This window comes from Blennius ocellaris (assembly GCF_963422515.1).
Source record: "Blennius ocellaris genome assembly, chromosome: 1".
In the NCBI taxonomy this organism is placed as follows: Eukaryota; Metazoa; Chordata; class Actinopteri; order Blenniiformes; family Blenniidae; genus Blennius; species Blennius ocellaris.
Window position 1 is genome coordinate 20559447 of NC_137650.1, and position 20124 is coordinate 20579570.

Below are 20124 nucleotides of genomic sequence, written 5' to 3' on the forward strand. Positions count from 1 at the left end.
ACAAAACATTACCCAGTGTCACAGCGGTACAAGCAGCATGGCGGCTCCCGTGGACAGTGTGGGTAAACACCCAGCAGTGCGTCCACCAGTCAATAATACGAGTTTCCAGAAGAAAACAAGGAGCAGGTTAATCTCAATACCCGGCACGAGACCCTCGGTGCAAAATGGACAGCTGTTAGTGTCGACCGGTGTCACGTCGCTCGACTATTTGCTCGGTAACTGAAGTGCTAAGCTGCACGGCTAACTCAGCCTCAATGTTTCTGACTGGATAGGATGAACTGTGTTGTGCGATTGCTTTTCTGTTTGAAATTATTGCTGCGATTCCTTTCGTGTAATTACATTGATGACTGTCAATATCAGAACCTACCACATCTGTGTTTTTGATTCCACATAATTGTGCTCAAGGTGGGGAACTGCTTGCTTTCTCTACCGGGGTGTAATGGTCCGTTTCTATTATTGAGATTCTTTGAAATGAAAATCGCACAAGCGATCTATAGATGTTTTATTTAATACCGTGTTTCTGCGTTCAAACATGTGCATGTTATTCGAGGCTCCAGCCCTTGTGACCCAGGTCTGGATAAAGCGAGATAGGATGGATGAAGTCAAACAAATTGTGGTTTAAAATCATACCATGAATAAACCAAAAGAAGAATAAGAAGTTACAGAATCACATGTCATTAAGTGGCTAAAATAAAGCAAGTGTACAAACTTTAATCAGAAGGTCTGCGTCCCTATTTCTGCATACAGAATAAGACAGGTATTCATTGTTATTGCTCCAAACAAACAAAACACTGTTTCTTTGATTTATAAAGTATGAATGACATAGACAATGTGCTGACATGCAAGGAAAAAACATAATAGATGTTTTGGGAGGTTATTGCACCTCAATCATTGGTGTAGTATACATCCACCTATCCATCTTCTTTCTATACTGCTTATTTCCTTATGAGGGTTGCGGGCTGCTGGAGCCAATAGCAGCAAACTAAGAACAACAGCAGGTTACACCTGGACAGGTTGCCAGTCCATCACAGGGCAAACGCAGTCACCAGTTGTCCTCACATGCATTTCTTTTTGCCAGTGGGTTGAAACCCTTGCACACGTAGGGAGAGCATGCAAACTTCACACAGAAAAGCCAGGATGGTATTTGAACCCTGACCTTCTTGCTGTGTGGCAAGAGCATCGCGCTACCATGCAGCCCATATATGATACAGGGGAAGGGATGGTGTTGCGGCAATATCAACTGTTGAGATGTCATGTGAAAAGTAAAGATTACTGCAAATTATGCACTTGTTAATTTTGTTAATTTTAGAACTAATTCTAAGTACGGTATGATGATGGCATTAATACATACTCAAATCAGTACTTTGCATCTGCAATCACACAAACGAAAATACTTGTATTAGGTTTGTAAAAAAAAATCTATCGGTATCAGCAAATTTATTTGTGTTACTACAGCTGAGATACTTTTCTCGCCATCTGCATCTGACAAGTCAAATTATCCTATGCCAGGGCAATAAGGAAACATGTTTTTATACAGTACACTACACTGCTAAGACTGACATTTCAATCACCACTGGTTCTCGATGCTTTTATAAGAATATTGCAACTTTCGTTATACTAACACATTGCTCCAAGAAGCCATTTAAGTAGCTTTCTTTGCTAAGGTGATATTGCAAGGAAAGTATGTCATCTTTTTACTACTTAATTTTGAGGTCACCACAGTAAATTGTAGTCCACATGTTTGACTTTGCGCAAGTGTTATTATGCTGTATGAGTAACTGATCTTTTTGTTTGTTTGTTTGTTTTTTACATTCAGGTGGTGGGTTAGCGGTTGGAACAGTTCTTCTCATAGGTGAGTCCTTGATTTCAAATATTTCAATTTGATCTTTCAGGGTTCCCATCAGGCGCATCATCAGATTCATTCATGTCGGACTTCTTCAAAAATCTTTTGCACTTCTATTTCTAGCTTTGTTTAGAGAAGCTTTCCAAACATACCCCACTAATCTTACTTGAAGTATTTGAATTGTCTTTATTTGAATTAGCATTTTACAGTAAATGCTGTGATTATCATATTAATCCCATCACCGAACATAATAGTTTAAAACCTTTGTGTTTGTGTTAAACCATCCGTTTTATGATGTGCATTCTCTTTGGAGATGTTCCTGTTGGTTTATTATTGTTCTATTATCTCATCCCTCATTTGTTTTAGATTCTCATTTTCAAATTAAACAAACACATTAAACAAGTGGTCTTTGTTGTAAATGTACATAACTTTCCCCAAAGTTCCACAGTGTGGAGGACACTGTAAGTTAAATATGTAGGAATCAATGAATTATAAAGAATGTGAAGTTAAAAAGCAATTGGCAAATTACACAATCTGCTTCAGGTTCGAGAAAGTGTCTTCGTATGGTTTTGTCTGATATATATATAAAGTGCATAAGTACATAAGCATAAGATCAGAATGACTTTTACCACTTTTACTTTTGGAATTTTCTTTAAAAAGATATTCTGCATGCAGCGGAAGATGCACATACTCACTACAGACAAAAACATACATCTTCTTTATCCCCTTTATCCTGACTAACATTCCCTGGAGCTGAATCTTATCTTGGCCAACACCGAGTCAAAGGCAGGGTCGAACTTATGTTTTGTTTTGGGCACATCCTTCAAGTCAAATGACTCCTGTCATGAACTGCAGTTTTTAACATATCCTTGTGTAGTTGTTGTCAGTACATTGGTACACATTTTATTTTTCAATACATTCTTCAGGCCCTTGAAGGGCTGGATAAGCTGCCTTTTCAGGAAGCATTAAACCCCAAGGATTATTAAAAACTTGTTGAAGAAGTCAAATGTCATGCAATATGGTACTGCAATATTATACTACAACGTATAGTCGCTTTAATTCACTTCATGTATATATTTATGCAGGACTGAAATTGAGATAAATAGCATGGCAGCGTACTCCAGCAATAGTCTCTCTGTTCTCAGCCATTTTGTGGTTAGTATGTCACTGTTGAACAGAACAGAAATACACTAATGACCCGGAGGTCTCCAGTTAGAATCCCAGGTGTTCACACTTTCACAGTGATCCTTAATTAACATTCCCGTCTGCAGATGTGTTGTAGAAGTTTTCTGAATTACATTCAAAGCAAGTAGATTTCCTAGCGACGTAAATGTCTCCCACTGTATTATTATTATTATTATCATTCATCATAGGCTAGGCTATATGCACTGGTGGACAGTAAGGTTAAGGTAGTCATGTTTCCCCTTGAAGCTGTAATTTGTGTGTAGCCAAGGCCTATACCAACTGATGATATTGCTTTGCCCTTTAATTCATCCCCCCAATCGATGCAGGAGTCAGTGATTACACACTAATGCGTTCTTCCCTTCCATTTTGTGAATCAATGTACGGTTGGTTTCATCTGGTAATGAGAGACACAGTAAAGGTGAAATGCGTGTGTGTGCGCTCTCTTGTGTTTGTCTCTGAAAGAGTGGTGTGTGTGTGTGTGTGTGTGTGTGTGTGTGTGTGTGTGTGTGTGTGTGTGTGTGTGTGTGTGTGTGTGTGTGTGTGTGTGTGTGTGTGTGTGTGTGTGTGTGTGTGTGTGTGTGTGTGAGCGCACACTGCTGTGTGTGTGTCTGTGTTGTTGTGCGGGAGGGTGGATGCGTTGGAGAGGGGTGGGGTGAGTTTGGAGTGTGTTTGTTTGTGTTTGTTTCAGGCAGTCGTCTCCTACAGTCGGCCCCTTTAGCCGTGATGGCCTGTTTGTGAGACAGACATAAAATTATCAGACTGGTCGTTGTCTGCCTTTGAAGTGTCTTGAGCTGTCCGTCCAGATTTGTCATCCAGAGGGGGGGGGGGGGGGGGGGATCAGTCCAGTATGGCTGCTGTCTGAAGATTTCTCATCTCTCCAGCTTTTTTGTGGGAGAAGGGAGAAAAAGCTTCCCAGCACTTCTTTTAAATGTGTGTGATTTCAATTTCACAGTATAAAAAAAGTTTTACCTGCAAAGATAGTATTCATTTTATCCATTTATTTAATCTTAAATCTCAGTCTGGTAAAATGGGACTGAAGTGTTGCACAGTAATGAAGACCACATTCATGACATCAAGTGACATAAAAAAATACATAATTTAGCTCAAACATGCCCATATGGTTTAGATTATTTACACACAAATTTTAATATTTCAATACATTTTTTGTTTCATTGTTTATGATTTACACTTATCTCTTATCGTAACAATAAAAAAATAAAGTATCTCAAATTTTTGTATTTCCGAAGATTAGGTGATTGTCTTATATTTTCTCAACTCGAGACCATAATTGTCACAGTCAACATTTTATAAACGCTCGACATATTTATGAGTTTTAGAAATAACTGACACAACCAGGCACTTTTTAATAATGTTCAATCATTTTTAAATGCATATGCACAGTAACGTGTATTATGATGCTTAGGAGAATTGACAGAATGAGTCAAAAAAAGTGTATCTGCACTAAGGATGGGCAATCGCGGTATAAAACACAAGTGTTGTGTTCCATTCAGCTCAATTATCAAGGAATAATCTCAGCTGCAGGTCAACATAAAAAAGAACTACAACTGAAGACATGCTTTATTTTATATGCGATGCAAAATGCGGTAAAATGCCTTTGCAGTAATAGCTGTATGGGGGTGAACTTGTGACTTTCAAATGTACTTTCTCAAAGCTATTAGTCACAGAACAGAGATGAGCACATGTCATCTGTTCTCAAATGACAGGTCTGGTTTAAAACTCTAGTGTTTATTTTCTGAAGGAGAATTATGTCAAACAACAATTTCCTCAATGTGAACTTTCATAGATGAAAGCGGTCAGTAGTGAACACAGTATGAGAATAGCAGAATTGGTTGACTAACTAATTAACTCATAGAAATGTAGTCCTTGTTTGAGGTGGTGCAGCAGTGGCAGTAAGATTTTTTTTAATATTTATTGGAATATATCTTTCTTATTAAAGGTCTGTGTTCATTTGTCTTTTTAAGAAATGATATTTCATAGACCAAAGAGATACAAGAGACAAACATTCTGACCTAGATATTTTGTCTCCTCCCCTTTCAGCTTGAGCAGATATGATTCAGGATTATCCTACTATCATGTTTGAAGGCAAATAAATCAAAGACCTTTCCCTTAGTCAGAATAAGCAAAAAAAAAAAACAAACAAGCGGAAGAATAAAATCATCCCCTGACTGTCCAGAGTGACTGATCTACCTCAAAGATATGACCCCCCCCGTTGCTCCTATACCCCGCCACCTCCCGCCCCCTCCTCATACCCCCCGCCTCAACCGCCTAATGACTCCTGGAGGTTCCATTTGTAAGGCTCCCATAGAAACACAACCACAATAGGCCCCATCTTGAGAGGGCCCATCTGGGAGTCTTTGTGGGGCCTGCTGAAAGCCACAAAGGCCTGCTGACCTAGAAACCCATCAATAAGAGAACAGGGAGCCCCACCGACAACAAATTGAAGAGCCAAGGAATTTCCTGGGCCATCCTAAGTCCGTAGGTGAGGAGGTAGACAGGGAACGTGGGAGGCTGAATTCTCCGGATGTTGGAGGATGACACGTCAGGATGTCATTCCCAAGCTGTCATCTGCATGCCCATTACCTTAAACTGTCACCGCTGCCTTTGTCCTTGTACCCACTGTTTGTCATTGTGAAGAGGGGCCTATGAAATCTTTACAAAATGGTGAATGTGACAGGAAGCAGCAGCGGCATGCTGGGCAGAGTTATGTGCCCTGCTCAGTTGGGTTTCATGGTGATGATGACGCAGTCTTTTTTTTTTATTATTATTATTATTGTGCATTTTGGGATGTAAAGTCAGGTGGCTGCTGTCTTGTGTTCAACGAGAAAGGATCCTTTGGGAGCAGAAGTATTTGTCAGACTTTATTCAATGCTTGGGACGCCACTGGATAAGTCTGTAATGTCATCCCTCAAAACGGATTTACCCTATGAACGTAACTTATTTTGTAAAATGATGATCTCATGTGAATGGCACTGGAAACATACTAGTGAAAGAATGCCAATGCCGTCAAAGTGCAATCATAAAGCAGAAAGATTCAAGTGAACCAGATGTCAGGAAGCATTTTGAAGGCAAATACCATCTTATCTTATTTCTGCCTGTTCTCGTCAGTCGTCTTGACAGCCGAGGTACTTTTCCATTCAGTGGGAGGGGTCAGGTAAATGCTTAAGGCAGGTGTCTCATGCTCACCTCCCCTGCTACTCGGGTATGTGATAGGTCGAAGTGGACAGGGATACTGTTAGTACCCAAACAAGGGAGCGGAGGATGTCATCTCCACTTTGATTGACAAATCACACTGCAACACCTATTTATCTGTGCCTTGTCAGTTACCACCTCTACTGTTTCCTACAAAAGGTACCCAGAATGGGGTCCTTATATCAATTATAGTTGGCAGCTGTGATGTGGTCATGCACTGTTGTTGTGTTTGTCTGTATAGTGAATAGTGAAGGAGGCAATAAATCATGAAAGAATTAAGGTCCATAAAACCAATCTTCATTGCTAAATCTTTTTGTTACATTTTTCACATACAGAATGTGGCATTGGGCAGTCAACCTCAGATCATTGTTTGTTTGTTTTTATTTTTGTTTGTTTCCTTCTCAGAGGAAGACCGGTATGATAGCTACTCTCGCATGATCTTAAAGTACTTCCTGGCAGAAGGAGTGGTGTGTCAGCACAAACTTTTTGTGGCATCGGCTCAAGACAACCCTGAGGACATTTTACAGGTAAGAGGAATCCTGCTATTTATTGTATAAGATTAAGAGACTGAGGAAGAGATTTTGCATACAGTAAATGTTTTCTTTTTTAAGCTACAACTCCTGACAAACCTCTTACAAACGAAGCTAAGGTGGTGTTAGTATATCTACTCAAACATCCTATGCGGTGGAAATACATTTTTTGAGTTTTCCCCAACAAAAAAGTATTGTAGTTGTCAAAACAGACAGGAAACTGCCTTTAGAAGTCATGTTTTGTCACATTTACTCTCATACAGTGCTGGGAGACAGCTTTCTTCAACATGTGTGAGGGTCAGAGGGGGTATCGGAGAGGTCGAGGGTGGCATGGGTGTGGCATTGTTGAAATGTTTACTGTCGCATCACTTTGTGAAGAGGGCTGTAGCCCCAGAAGCTGACTGCCACCCAGCATACAGGAGGAGGGCCTCTCTTGCACTGATTGATAGTGGGAGGGGTCATAGCCTCACCCTCTCTTTACATATCAAAGACTTATTAGGAGAAGGACTCCCAGTGGGGATATATCACGTCATTTAATGTTTTCACAGCTACATTTGCAGTATGCTAATCTTCACATGCCATGTCACACTTTATCCAGTATATTAACACAAACAAATAAATTAACTCAAGAGGGGCAGCCAATGTAATGGGGGAAAAAATGTTTGACGGGTTGTGATCACATTGTTAATTAAATAACTCTTTACATAATTTAGATTAACAAAATATTATTTTTTCTTAATGTGTTTTGAATCCACAATATTTCTATACTCTCTCATTTTGTCTGCATGGTTGTATACGTTTATAAAACAGTATGCTGGTCATGTACACATTTTACTTCCATTGAAATGTATTTATTTATTTAAAAAATACACAGATACATTTATATATAACTCAGTTATCAAGCTAAAGCTATGTTTTAGTTTCAATTACATTTTAGAATGATTATGAAAAGTCACATGGATAAATTAAATGTGATTGTCTTGCAGCACTGTAGCTGTATTTGCTTGGATAATAACAGTGAAACTCCTTATTGCAGACATTAGGTACAAACAGTATATTTTCATTGTTGAAGTTCATTGTATTACTTTGTCATACAGGAACTCCCGTCTCCTATCTTGGATGATGTCGCTATCCCAAAGATGGTGGAACAGCCCAGACTGCCTTGTGAACCTCAGGACAGTTTGGATGCCATGAAAATTGCTTGGCGCTATCAAAACCTCCCTAAAGTTCAGGTATTCCGATGGAGCTATATATTTATCGTGCCTATCATTGCAGGTATTTTGGCCCTTTTCCCCTGATATACATTAAGATAAAGATTACTTTATGAAAAGTTCAACTTGTGTCACTGTTAATGGTGGCATGAGAATGGACAGCACTGGCCCTCTGGTCTTAGTAGTTTGGCAATTGTCTCGACCACTAAATCCATCAGCTTCTAAACTCCTTTGTGGAGTGAATGAGGCCTCAGCCTCTCTTTTCAGAGTTGGACCAGATTACTCACACTTAGCTGGAAATAGGTAGGCTTTTCAGTGGTCCCCAACTCACATGTACACACACAGACACACGTACACACACACAGACACAGACACACACACACACACACACACACACACACACACACACACGCCTGCACCCCTGCTTAGCCTGGGAAACAAGAGTACTTTGCAGCCTGAGCATTGACATGTCTGCTCGATCAACCCTATGACCCAGACCTGCGCCTCTGTCTTCCCCCAAATCCCTGCCTTTCCCCCTGCGAGGGTCGGCAGCCCTACACTCTTTCTTCCGCTTTGAGGAGAGGTGACCCTCCCCTTCTACTTCTCTGCAGTCTACCCCCGTCGGTCTATAATCCATATCGCTATGTGGATTAACAGCACAGTGTATCCCAGGGGATCCTCTCTTTCTTTCTCTCCTCCCTGGAAACTTCTTTATATCTGTGTCCTTTCCTCACCTCTCCCCCTTCCCCTGTAAAATCGTCTTTACAAACCACTAGTAAGCCCCACCAGAGGATTTGCATCACAAATTCGCCCCCAGAGTCAGCGCTTACTTTCCCCTTACACACACCTCTCCTGGCAGAGCCCACTGTGTCGCTCTCTCGATGAAGACATCAGATCAAAGGTGAGGCCGTCAGGGCGGGGATGGAACGCTAAGCGGGTTGCCCGGTTCACAAAGAGAAGATGAGCCTCTGACCCCCCCTGCCCTGCTGACCCCCTCGTCCAGCCAGGAGAGGGACACACCGGGGGCCCTAATCCAGATTAGAAGTAGATTAAGGGCCCCTCTAACAATGGAATCCCTGGTTTCCCTGAGAGAGAAGAGCTAAAACTCTCTCTTTCAGCTGCAGGAAAACATCCGCCTTCCCCTGCGTCCCTGACACGTTCGCATTCACAGCCAGAAGTGGACATTTATGTGAAGAAATGATTAAGAGCGTAGACGTAGTGGTTATTTAACTTCTCTGCAGCACGAATGTTGAGGAATGACCCATAAACAATGCAATTGCCTTACCATAGCTTCCCAAAGCACACTCATTTAACATATTACAAAGACAAATAAAGTTTAGTTGTCCTATAAACTATTTGCTGTATATTCTCATATGAAATAAGTTGATGGACACCACGTGTTTTGAATAGATGAAACCATGCAATAGTGTTAGGTGTATTTTAAGATGTTTCTTTAATTGACTTATTTGGAATAATCTTTACAATAGACTTCATTTGTTGACCTTTTCAGAGTGCCCTCGCGTCGTCTTCTCGGTTTGGGCATTATTATGACGTTTCCAAGACGATGGAGCCAGAAATTCGCCAGGCAGCCAAGTGCCACCGTTTCTACCTTCCAGACCATCCCACCCAGTCATCAAACACACACAGGTAAAACGACAAGACATCATCCACAGAATGCACGGAAACCAATGAGACACCATCTGCAGAGCACAGGCACAGGAGCCCGACATCATCCACAAAACACAGTTATATAAATAAGACACAATCTGCAGAACACAGGTAAGCAAACATGGCAATGTTCACAGAATACAGCTAAACCAAAGACACAGACAAACTGACATTATTTATAGAGCAAATACTGTATCAGACCAAAACTTATGCCATAAATGTGTCGCCCAGAAGTCATTGAGCATTTTCTTCCTTTTAGTGAAAGCAATTTATTACAAAGTTATCTCTCAACAATTTCTACTGTAATTGTTTTGTTTATAAAAGATCGCAAAATAATAAAATTCCCCTCATTGAGGTTTTTTTTTCAAAGACCCAAATCAACAATAAGTTGAAAATGTCAAAAGCAGGAAATGATAATTTTACATGAAAAGGGCTGTTTCCATAATATGATCATCAGAATTGCTTTCAATTAAATTTCTTTTAATTAGTTCATCAGACCGTTCGTTCTTTGTAATAGAATGTTTTGATTTTGCTTAACTGCCAAAAAATCATTGCGTCTCACATTAATTAATAAATTTTTGTTTCAATAGTTGATCCCAGCAATGACAACGACACAAAACAGTATTGATGTTCCAAGCTGCTCACTGTTTGACATTCACATGAAATACCCAGCCAAAAACATATTTTGGAAATCTTTTGAACACTGAAACACTCAGCGCATTTGTGCGAGCATCTCATACAAATCTGGTTCATCCTCTGTTCTAAGTAGCTTGACATTGGCCTAAGTCATTCAGCCTTCTGGAAAGGTTGTGCATGTCTATTCAAATAAGGGTCTTGTTTGCTCAGCGTCTGTTTGATTTCTCCTGCGTTGAGTGTACTTAGGGTTCAGAGGTCATGAAGGCTCTTTACTCAAAAGAGTGCTGCTGAGCACACAAGGGCACACGAAGGCACTCTCACACACACTGGGTAAATACAGCAATCTGGAGCACAGAGGATGTGGAGGAGGCTTTATAGTATCCCTCTTCCTTTATGTCCGCAAACAGACTGTTTAACAGAGCACCTTTTTACAAACATTAAATGCCATGGACATTCAGTTTACTTAGCATTGTGCTAAATGTCTGTTCACTAGTAACCAATTGAAACAATTTAAAATAGGAAACCTTCTTCAATGATGCTTGCAGTTTAGTGAGGCAGCGAGTCAGAGTGACATAGTGGTGTTGAGAGTCTTGAATGGGTTATAGATCTTATAGAAATTCTGACAGCGGGGAACTACACCTGCACTGCACCATTGTGCCCCGAGTCCCGCCCCAGCACTGACTGAAACACACACACACACACACACACACACACACACACACACACACACACACACACACACACACACACACACACAGAGGATTGCATTCGCACATGTACCACACCAACTCCGAAGCAGGCTACTCCCCCTTGCACGTGTCCACAGCCCCATGTTGATACCCTAGCTGTTAAATTGCTCCATTTCACTTGAAGGCATAATTGGCACAAATTGCTCTCTAGGTGATACAGATCCTGTTGTTTAAGACCAAGCATCCCCCTTCTTTCCTCCTTTCTTCAATGACTGAAAGAGAAATGCTGAGATAAAGAAGCTTCCCTGTGCATGATCCTAATTAGCTGACGCACTAGCCCCTATAGCTAAGCACCTAGACATTTTTGTTACCTGAATGAAGAGTGCTCAGTAGGGGTAGCTCAGGCACAATGCGGTCCCGCACAATGGCTGCCAACCAGAGGCAGGCTCCCGCTCAACTGCGTGTCACACCACCCCTGCCCCCTACTTCAGCACTGGGGCATGGGCAGAGTGGCCATGGAGGGTAGGTGTCCCTCTTTCACCAAACCAGCACTATCATTAGCCACAGCAGGGTCAGGAGGCACGATTGTTGTGCTCAATAACTGAAATAGAGTACATAGATATACTTGGCCGAATGTAATCAACACAAGTATGTATTACCGTTCTTTATGCCGGGCTATTGGTGTGTGACCAATCCATGTGTATCAGCTTTTGTAGCCTGCAGGTCAAATTGACAAGTGACATAGCAGCCCACTGTGAGTCACTACAGAGTGGTCATTACAATGGTGGGGCGTTTTTAAGTGGAGGGTCCTGTGTAAAAAGATGGGGTTAACATTCCCATTGGCCATCATGGGGGCACATGAAGAGCTCAGCAGTTGTCAACCTCTTGACTACTGCTTGACGTTCCTCTGATGCTACTGCTTGGCCTTTGTCAGTGGTGCACAACTTTCCCCTGATTAAACACCAAAATGCTGTTCTCTGTTAATTTCAGATCTCAGCCCATTAAGTCTCTTCTTACTTATCATTGTTGTTTTGTGTATGTTTGTGCATATGTGCGTCTCATCTGTCTGTCTGTCTGTCTCTGCACAATCACATCCCCAGGGAGCTGACAAAGAACCAGTCACGTTGTAATTTAATCAACCAAATAAATTAATTGGATCTCTTGATATGGATCATCTGTCTGCCTCAGTGGCTCCAAAAAAGCACAGTCAGGAGGAACATGCTGCAGTCATATAGGATTAAGCCACTTTGGTGATAGACTTGGCCCACATGTATCATAATGGTCTCAATGACAGTTCAAACTACTTTTGTTCTCAGTATTTGGGTTTGTTTGCTTCACTGTGTCCATTTTATCCTCTGTCCTGTGCTCTCTCCAGTCCCATGCTTGAGTCCTACTCTGCATTGCTGAAGTCTCTTGAAGAGGTCATACACAGGGAGGGCTTTGATGTAGTGGCCCCCATGGTAAGAACTGAAAGATTCCTCTGGGATTTTTATTTTGTTTTTGTTCTGAATTCACAGTGTTTTTTTGATGCTTAAATTATGTTTTAAAAACGGCTGGGGACAGCAGATAAATATGAGCCTATTCAGATTAATTCTGGCTCATTTACAGTTTTGTTTTCATTTGTGAGCACTGTCCCATTTGAATAAATAAAATGAAATATAAATTCACTGCTCCTCACTTCATCAGGTAAACTTGTAAAATCTAATGTGATCAAATACAATAGATCTTATATGAGTTATGCTTCTATAAAGCTCATAACTATTCAGTTTTAGTTAGCGTTCTCAGAAAGGTTCTGATTCTTTTTGATGTTCATTGTTCAGGTTGTGGTGGGTAATGTCTCTCTTATTTAAGGGTGCTTTCACAATTTTTACCATCTCATATTTGTTAATGTGGTCGCCAAGATAACACCTTTAATATAACATCATATTTAACTCATATCTCTTCAATTAATTTGAACAATATGGTCTTTTTCTTCAATGATGGTATTTATAGCTCATCTTTTATATTATATCAAATTAGATTGTAGCAACTTTTATAATAAAGTGGCTGCTGGCCACATATTGTTACGTAGTTTCCAGTTGTTGTCGGGTCTCTTACGAAAGAAACACATTATTTAAAGGCATTATATTTTCAGAAATTTGAGTAATGTATATTTTTATATATTGCCAATAGCATTAATAAGAACAGTGTTATAAAACGATAAACATTTAAAACCCAGCAGAAATCAAAGAAGATCGTTAAATACATAAATAAGAAGTGATGGAGAACGTAAACCATCAAAACACAGCAGCAAAGGTAATAGATGTGTGTGATATACAGTAATGACACTGCATCACAGAAATGTGTAATATTTGAAACAGTGATTGAAACATTGGTTAAAAAATATTTCTCCACGTTTTGGGGGCAGATACAACACTAATTAAAAAAACTCTCCACAAAAATAGTCCACTTCGTTTAATTTTATCAATTGAGCTCAAACGTACAAGTTAAAATGACCGAACGTGGCAGAATGTTATTTAGCTTTTTGTCATGAGAACCAAACACATTCATTTAATCAATTAAAGTGAAATCTGCATAACTATTCCCAAGTTACTTTATCTTTTTTTGACAGGAACATTCCAAAAACACAACAGATATGTTTTCTCAGGAAGTAAACACATGCATTCATAATTTATCATTTTTTAATAGAAAGTTTGACCAGCTGATACTGCAGAATACCATAAGCAATGCAAATAAGTGTCTAGATTTAGTCACACATTGTGATCTACCTATATAAATCAATTTCACATGTAATATGTATTGGAGGATCCTTTGAGATTAAAAAAAGAGGAACTGCTCGGTCTGCATCTGTGACCTCAAGCGTTTGCTGTCACATTCCAACCACCACTCCAGTCTGTTATGTCTCTTTCTAACCTGCGTGGGTTGGCCTCACCTGCACGTCCCAGCTGTGTGTGTCTTACCTTTGACATACATCTTTTTAATAATCGGCAATCCTCTGCAGAATGCCAGAAACATCCGTGGCCCCGTCTGTCTCGTTTTGCAGGCCTATTTATGTTCTCCACAGGGCCAGGTCCTGTGTGAACATAGCATACATGCTTAAAACCTGCTCAAACTTCAAACGCTGTGCTACCTTAATGGAACTCATTCACAAGAGCATCAGAATGTGGTTTGTGATCTTGTGCATGTGTGTGTACCTTATTCACCTACATTCAATGACCCCTCTGCTCGTCACCTGGAGCCACCTCTCCCCCCCACTCCCCCGTCAGTCCCAGGGAGGATTTACCTCCCTCACCCCCCCCACTTTCCATCCCCAAGTGCTGTCACTCACACACCAGATTAACTGCTGACATCATTAAAGCAGTGTGGCCGCCTGACATGCTGTTGGCACAGTCCAGGAATGCAGACCAGCACAGAGCGACATGGGCACTGGCACAAAAATGCCCAGTATGGATGGATCATAGTGTGCGTTGATTTGTTAATCTGCCTTTGTGGACTGTTAACATGCAGATTTAATATCTACTGTGTGATGTAAATAGCAGATTAGAAGAAGGATTAATCCCCTGAGCATAGTTTTTATGTCTTTGTGAGAGGAGTGGGACAGGGGTGGCAGCAGGACTGAGAGTCTCCATAGACTCTAGCTGATTAGGGTTTGTGGTCCCAGGCTTGTTGTAGTCTATATGGCTGGCCTATGGTCCTTGGTTGGACCCCGCTGGCACTTTTCCCAGATTTTTTTTTTTTTTCTATAGGCTAAACTATAGGAGTAAAGTTTGGCCTCTCTTCCTGATGTTGCCACAGCAACAGTCATGTTGCCACGATCTCCCTCCTCCTGGGCTGCAGTCATAGAAATAGATTTCTAATTCGGTGGCCTCCAAAAACATGTGCATGAAAAGAAAAGGCACATCTAAAAGCGACTGATACACTAATGTACAGAGGACTTGTGTTATTTTAAACTATTGTGATGGAACATGTAGGTTGAATAACATAAAAGAACATGATTAGGAAGGTCAGGTGGAGAGCCTATTGGAAGGTATGAGCAAATCAAGTTAAACTCACCAAAACAATGGGGTTTATTTTTCTTAGCTCCCTGCTATTCTGATCCAGATCCAAACCAATCTTAGGTCATACTGTTGGGAGAGGAAACGATGGGGAGTGGGGCGGAGGGAATTTTGGATGGCTGAGATAATGGAGGGGGAGGGATAACAGAGAGAGGAGGCTGGAGGGGGGGAAAAAGGCAAAAAGTGAGCAGATTTTAGGCTCAGGCTTTGTTAATCACTCTTGGCTCTCACCTCAGTAATCAGGAACCACCCCGAAGAAAACCTCAAATAAAAGGCAATTGAACTAAAGGCTAAAAACCTCTCACAGTTTGGACAGGCTCCTCCATTCTCTCAGTTTCAGTGATATATACCCCACTCCTGTTTGGCCACTTTTTCCTCTGTTCTCATGAGAGTGGGTTACCGTTGATCTCTTGTGATGGGGTTGGGGTGGTATGGTGATGGTGGGTGGGGGTGTTTCAAGGGAACGCACTCCACCCTTACCCAGGCCCCCTTGGCTGCAGAGCATCGCTGCGGTGCCAAGAATGTGCTGGGGTTTCTGGGTGGCGGCCATATTGGAAGCCTGTCTGACAGGTCCATTGTGCGTGTGTCAGATGGCTTCTGTGATTGGGCAGTTGTGTCCAGTCACGTTTGGGCACCGTGTTTCTGTCGTCTGTGCTGGTGAGCAGACTGTGCGCTCGCTCTCTCCCAAACTTTGTGAATAAAATCCAAGGGAGCAGCACCTTTCTGAAATGATTTGCACGCGGTCATCAGATCATGTTTAAAAGCACGTCTTCGAACCTTTTTTGCATTTGTGTGTATGTATACACGTGTAGCGCGTGTCTCTGCCTGTGTGTGCATCAGTGAAAGTTTGCATTGACTTTTTTCACATTTCTCATATTTCTCAACTCTCATTCTCACTTGTCCTTATAGCCAAAGTCACGAAACATCCTGCGTGTTGGGCTTCACTCTCTTGGGTCAGCGCTATGGGGTGATGACCTGACTTGCCATGACAACCCAAGGTATCGTCATGCCCTGACTACCTTTCTCTATGGACTGCGTGCCTTGCTACGGTCATCACTGTCCGTTGCAGTAGTCACTGTACCTTCTCATCTTATTCAGGTAAGAAAGTGTTTCACACGTAAAAACAACTTGATTCACATTAAGGTGAATTTAGGTACTGTTTGATGACATAAAATTGCAGCTAAATACTTAAACTCGCAGTGAATAATTTACAGGGAACAGCCAGTTAGTACATGCGTGTTTAAATCGGTCTTTAGTCCATATTTATTTGTTTGTTTTTCTTCCTCACAAACATTAAATGTAGCATCTTTTGTCCTGTGGGCCTCCTCATGACCCTCCAGTTTGGTGTCACCCTCGTATGACTCAGGCCTGTGAGGGGCCTCTTCCTCGACACACCACTTCCCCCAGCAGAGCCAGTCAAGCGCACACTCCATTCAAAGTCCTTTAAACCTTTGTTTGTTTGTTTTGGCTCCAATTACTTTAAGCTCTATGCAGAGTGCGTGCCTTATGCACACATATATTGTCTTATAAATATGGCTCCTTTGCAGTTATGTGTATCTCTTGCTGCGTTTGTGGGTGTGTGTGTGTGTGTGTCTTGCGAAAGGGGGAGTGGGAGTTGTGGGGGGTGTCTTCATGGATGCGTCTGTGTCCAGTCTGGCCTCTCAGTGTGAAGGTGGAGTCATCTGCTGAGGCATATGGCAAACCACAGCCCTCCCCCAGACGGTCCATAGAAGCACACTCACCAGAGAAGCCATCTGAGACATTCTACCAAAATGTTGGAATCTGCCCACACTTTCAAGTGTCCTCTTTCCTTATAGTACAAGAGTACGCACGTTCATTTATTTGCAATCCTTTCACACAAAGATATAGGTCACTGCTTAACTTACACAACAGCTGTGTTGTCACAACATAGTCTGGCTCCAGGCCTATATGCTCAGTGCACAGCGGCCTTGGCCTACTGAAAAAAGGTAGAGTGGCTAACTAGCAGATGTCAGCTGTGGTGGGAGCGGTCCCTCTGTCCCACTCTGGCCAGGCCTCCAAACCCTTAATCTGTCCCCTCCCCCTTTTCTACCCCGGGGAGAGAAGTGAATGAGCTGGGAATGAAGAAGAGAGGGGGAAATTTTGGACTGAATCAGGTGTTTGGTGAGTAAGCCAACATGGAGGTAATTAGAGGCTGATACGTTATGACCTTATCATCAGTTTAACATTGAGTGAGTCTTACGGTACTTGATGTTGTTGTGTTCAGGAAATATTCTCATTGATCAGCCTGGCTTACTTCTGTGTAAAATGTGCTCACTTTAACTTCATGGCAGCGACATGTTTCCATTTTTATACACCAGGATAAGACCGGAACATCTTTCTTGTAGTTCCACTCTTCAGGTAATTAGATTACTTACCAAAAGAGTGTGGCCATTTGAAGACCGTCTAGACAAGTAGCAGAGGGCTAGCTGGCCAGGACTGTCTTGGCCAGCTAGCCCTCTGCTACGAGTCTACAATACTCAATTCATTATTGAGCAGCTTGGGAAGCTGAGCAACTCACTGAAAGCCTCATCACAGCAGCCCAGTGCCACAGTCCATCTGAAACATTAATTAGGCTTGTCTTAGCCTGGTTCTCCTCCATCGCCCCAACTCCAAAAACCACACCCAACACACACACACACACACACACACACACACACACACACACACACACACACACACACACACACACACACACACACACACACACACGCACACACACACTCACACACAATACAGTATTCCCCAAAATGCTTGCATTCCCCCCTCAGTTCGGTCTCAGAATAAATTATGAGTGTATAACACATAAACCAACATTTTGACCAATATATATATATGATTTGAGTTACAGTAGCTTGTCGGTTGTATCAGATCAGACAAGCCCATGTGCAACAGTGATCCTTAGGTCTTTTTCCATCCATGAACTGCCTTTTTTTTTTTTTTTTTCAAAGATACTGACCACTGCTGACCAGGAACCCCTCATCTGAGCATTCGTTTTGGAACTGCTCTGACCCAATTTTCTGGCCATTACAATTAGGTGCTTATCCTCCTTCCTTAAATTCTTAATGTTGCCTATTTTCACTTCTACCACATAGGCTTAGTAGACAACATATTCTTGCTTAATATATTTCAACGATTTTTAAGAAAATCTGCATTTCACTTTAACTGTCAGTGGTTATTAGGGTATGGCCAATTTGTTTATAGCCTATCGTCGATATATACTGACTTATGGTCATGACATTTTTTTTACCAACACCATTTTCTAGGTTCACCATTAACAATTGGAAATTTGTTTTAATGTCAAAATATGTCACATCATGTGAGCTGCAAATCATGATATTTCTCAATCGGTGCCTTTGACTAATGTATTAAATTCGTATGAAGTATTTATGTGCAATACCTACTATTTATGGACAAATGTTAAACAAACATTTGCAGTAGCTGTCAGTCACCAGTCATCAGCTAAAACTTTTTTTATAATTTGAAATAACAAGTAAAAGCTAAAAAAAAAAAAAAAAAGAGTATGCATTTAAGATGAGCATTCCTCTGATCAGCTCTGAAGTTGAAGCCATGGAGCTGTTGAGCACGTACATGTCTTATTGACCTCATTGTGCAGTGCAGCCACTGTACTGGTGTGGACACTTTAGATTCCTCTGACTTTGAAACTTCTGATTCTTTGCCAAGGATCCTCATATTTGTATTTAAGTATGCATAGAAAAGTCATTATGACCTAGACTGACAAGCCCTGATAAAGTTTTAGTTGGCTATCTCCCTCCTGCAGACAGACGCTATGGGTCATACTGAACCATTAATGTTTTGAATAATTTGTCGTGTCTCCAAACTGTTACACGGGCTTTAATTGCCGCACAAAAGTGACCTCAGATACCCTGTAAGTGCTGGTGGTACGGACTAGTTAGATGCTGCATACTTTAAAAGTAGGACAAAAATGAAAAGGAAGAAGAAAGAGTAGGGAAAAGACATGAAGGCATGAAAACTGCATTAGGCGGTGGCAGCCAACACAGAGAGAAGGATGTGAATGATTCAGTAGGCAGGGTGATTAATAATGCAAGACTCCCCTCTCTCCCTCTGTCCCAACGTCCCTCTCTCCATCCCCTCCACTCCTTTTACCCTTTCCTTCCACTCTTTTGTGTATTTCTCCCTCATTCTCTCTATCCACTATATTCACCAATAATTTGCCCACTTTGTTGTCAACACACTGACCTAACCAGTAGGGGGAGCTATCCACATCAAGCCTATGTCACTTTTCCCACTCCTCCATCCTCTTCCTGATGTGTGCTAGTTTGAGGTTGTGCACCAAGTCAAGTCCTTTTTGTGAAGAATGCCAGATTGGTGAAAGTACATACATGGAATGTCGCGAAGTGATTGATATTTTTATGGCTGAATGATGAGTATCCAGTGCATGTCCAGCAGTTGGCCCCAGCACCACCTGTGTAACCCCTCACACTGTTTGCCCCCTGTATACTTCATCCCACTCACATAAGCCATGGACAAAAATGACCTGGCCACAGGAAATGATGACCTAATTTAATTGCAACACTGATTGCCCGTCAGGAGGCTTTTAATTACCTGCTCATGTTCTCTCTCTCTCTCTCTCTCTCTCTCTCTCTCTCTCTCTCTCTCTCTCTCTCTCTCTCTCTCTCGCTCTCTCGCTCTCTCGCATTCTTGATCCCACTCAATTCTACAGGACAGGGCTCTAATGGGCAGTATAACCAGGCTATGTGACAATGCCATAGCCTTGGAATCATTCAAAGGCTCTGAGAGAGAAACAAACCCTCTCTACAAAGACTACCATGGTAAGAACACACACTCTCGCTTATCTTTCTGCTTCTTTTCCATCAAATACACACACAGGCAGTGCATTAAGGCTGGGTCTGGGCTGTGGATGGAGGCAGGGCAGCCCCCTTGCAGGCCAGGCTGTCAGTGCGCGTTAGTGTGTTGCTGCTCAATCAGACGTGCTCCTCAGTAGACAGGCCGGGGGGGATTCAGCTGCCACGCTGTACCCCCTCTCCCTCGCACCCTCATCCCCTCCATCCCTCCCTTCCTCCCCCCCCCTCCAGC

At 41.8% G+C, this 20124-nt stretch overlaps 1 protein-coding gene across 1 annotated transcript in view; it reads left to right on the forward strand.

Moving 5' to 3' along the window:
* Positions 1 to 37: 37 nt before the first annotated feature.
* The window catches only part of elp4 (elongator acetyltransferase complex subunit 4), a gene marked incomplete at its 5' end in the record, with an annotated part of 53059 nt that continues 32972 nt past the window's right edge, over positions 38 to 20124 (forward strand). Inside the window, 8 exons of the mRNA XM_080495533.1 lie at positions 38 to 215; positions 1817 to 1852; positions 6644 to 6765; positions 7866 to 8000; positions 9490 to 9626; positions 12348 to 12432; positions 15937 to 16125; positions 19751 to 19859. Coding sequence (XP_080351659.1) covers positions 38 to 215; positions 1817 to 1852; positions 6644 to 6765; positions 7866 to 8000; positions 9490 to 9626; positions 12348 to 12432; positions 15937 to 16125; positions 19751 to 19859 — 991 coding nt within the window. The remainder of the gene's footprint in view (positions 216 to 1816; positions 1853 to 6643; positions 6766 to 7865; positions 8001 to 9489; positions 9627 to 12347; positions 12433 to 15936; positions 16126 to 19750; positions 19860 to 20124) is intronic.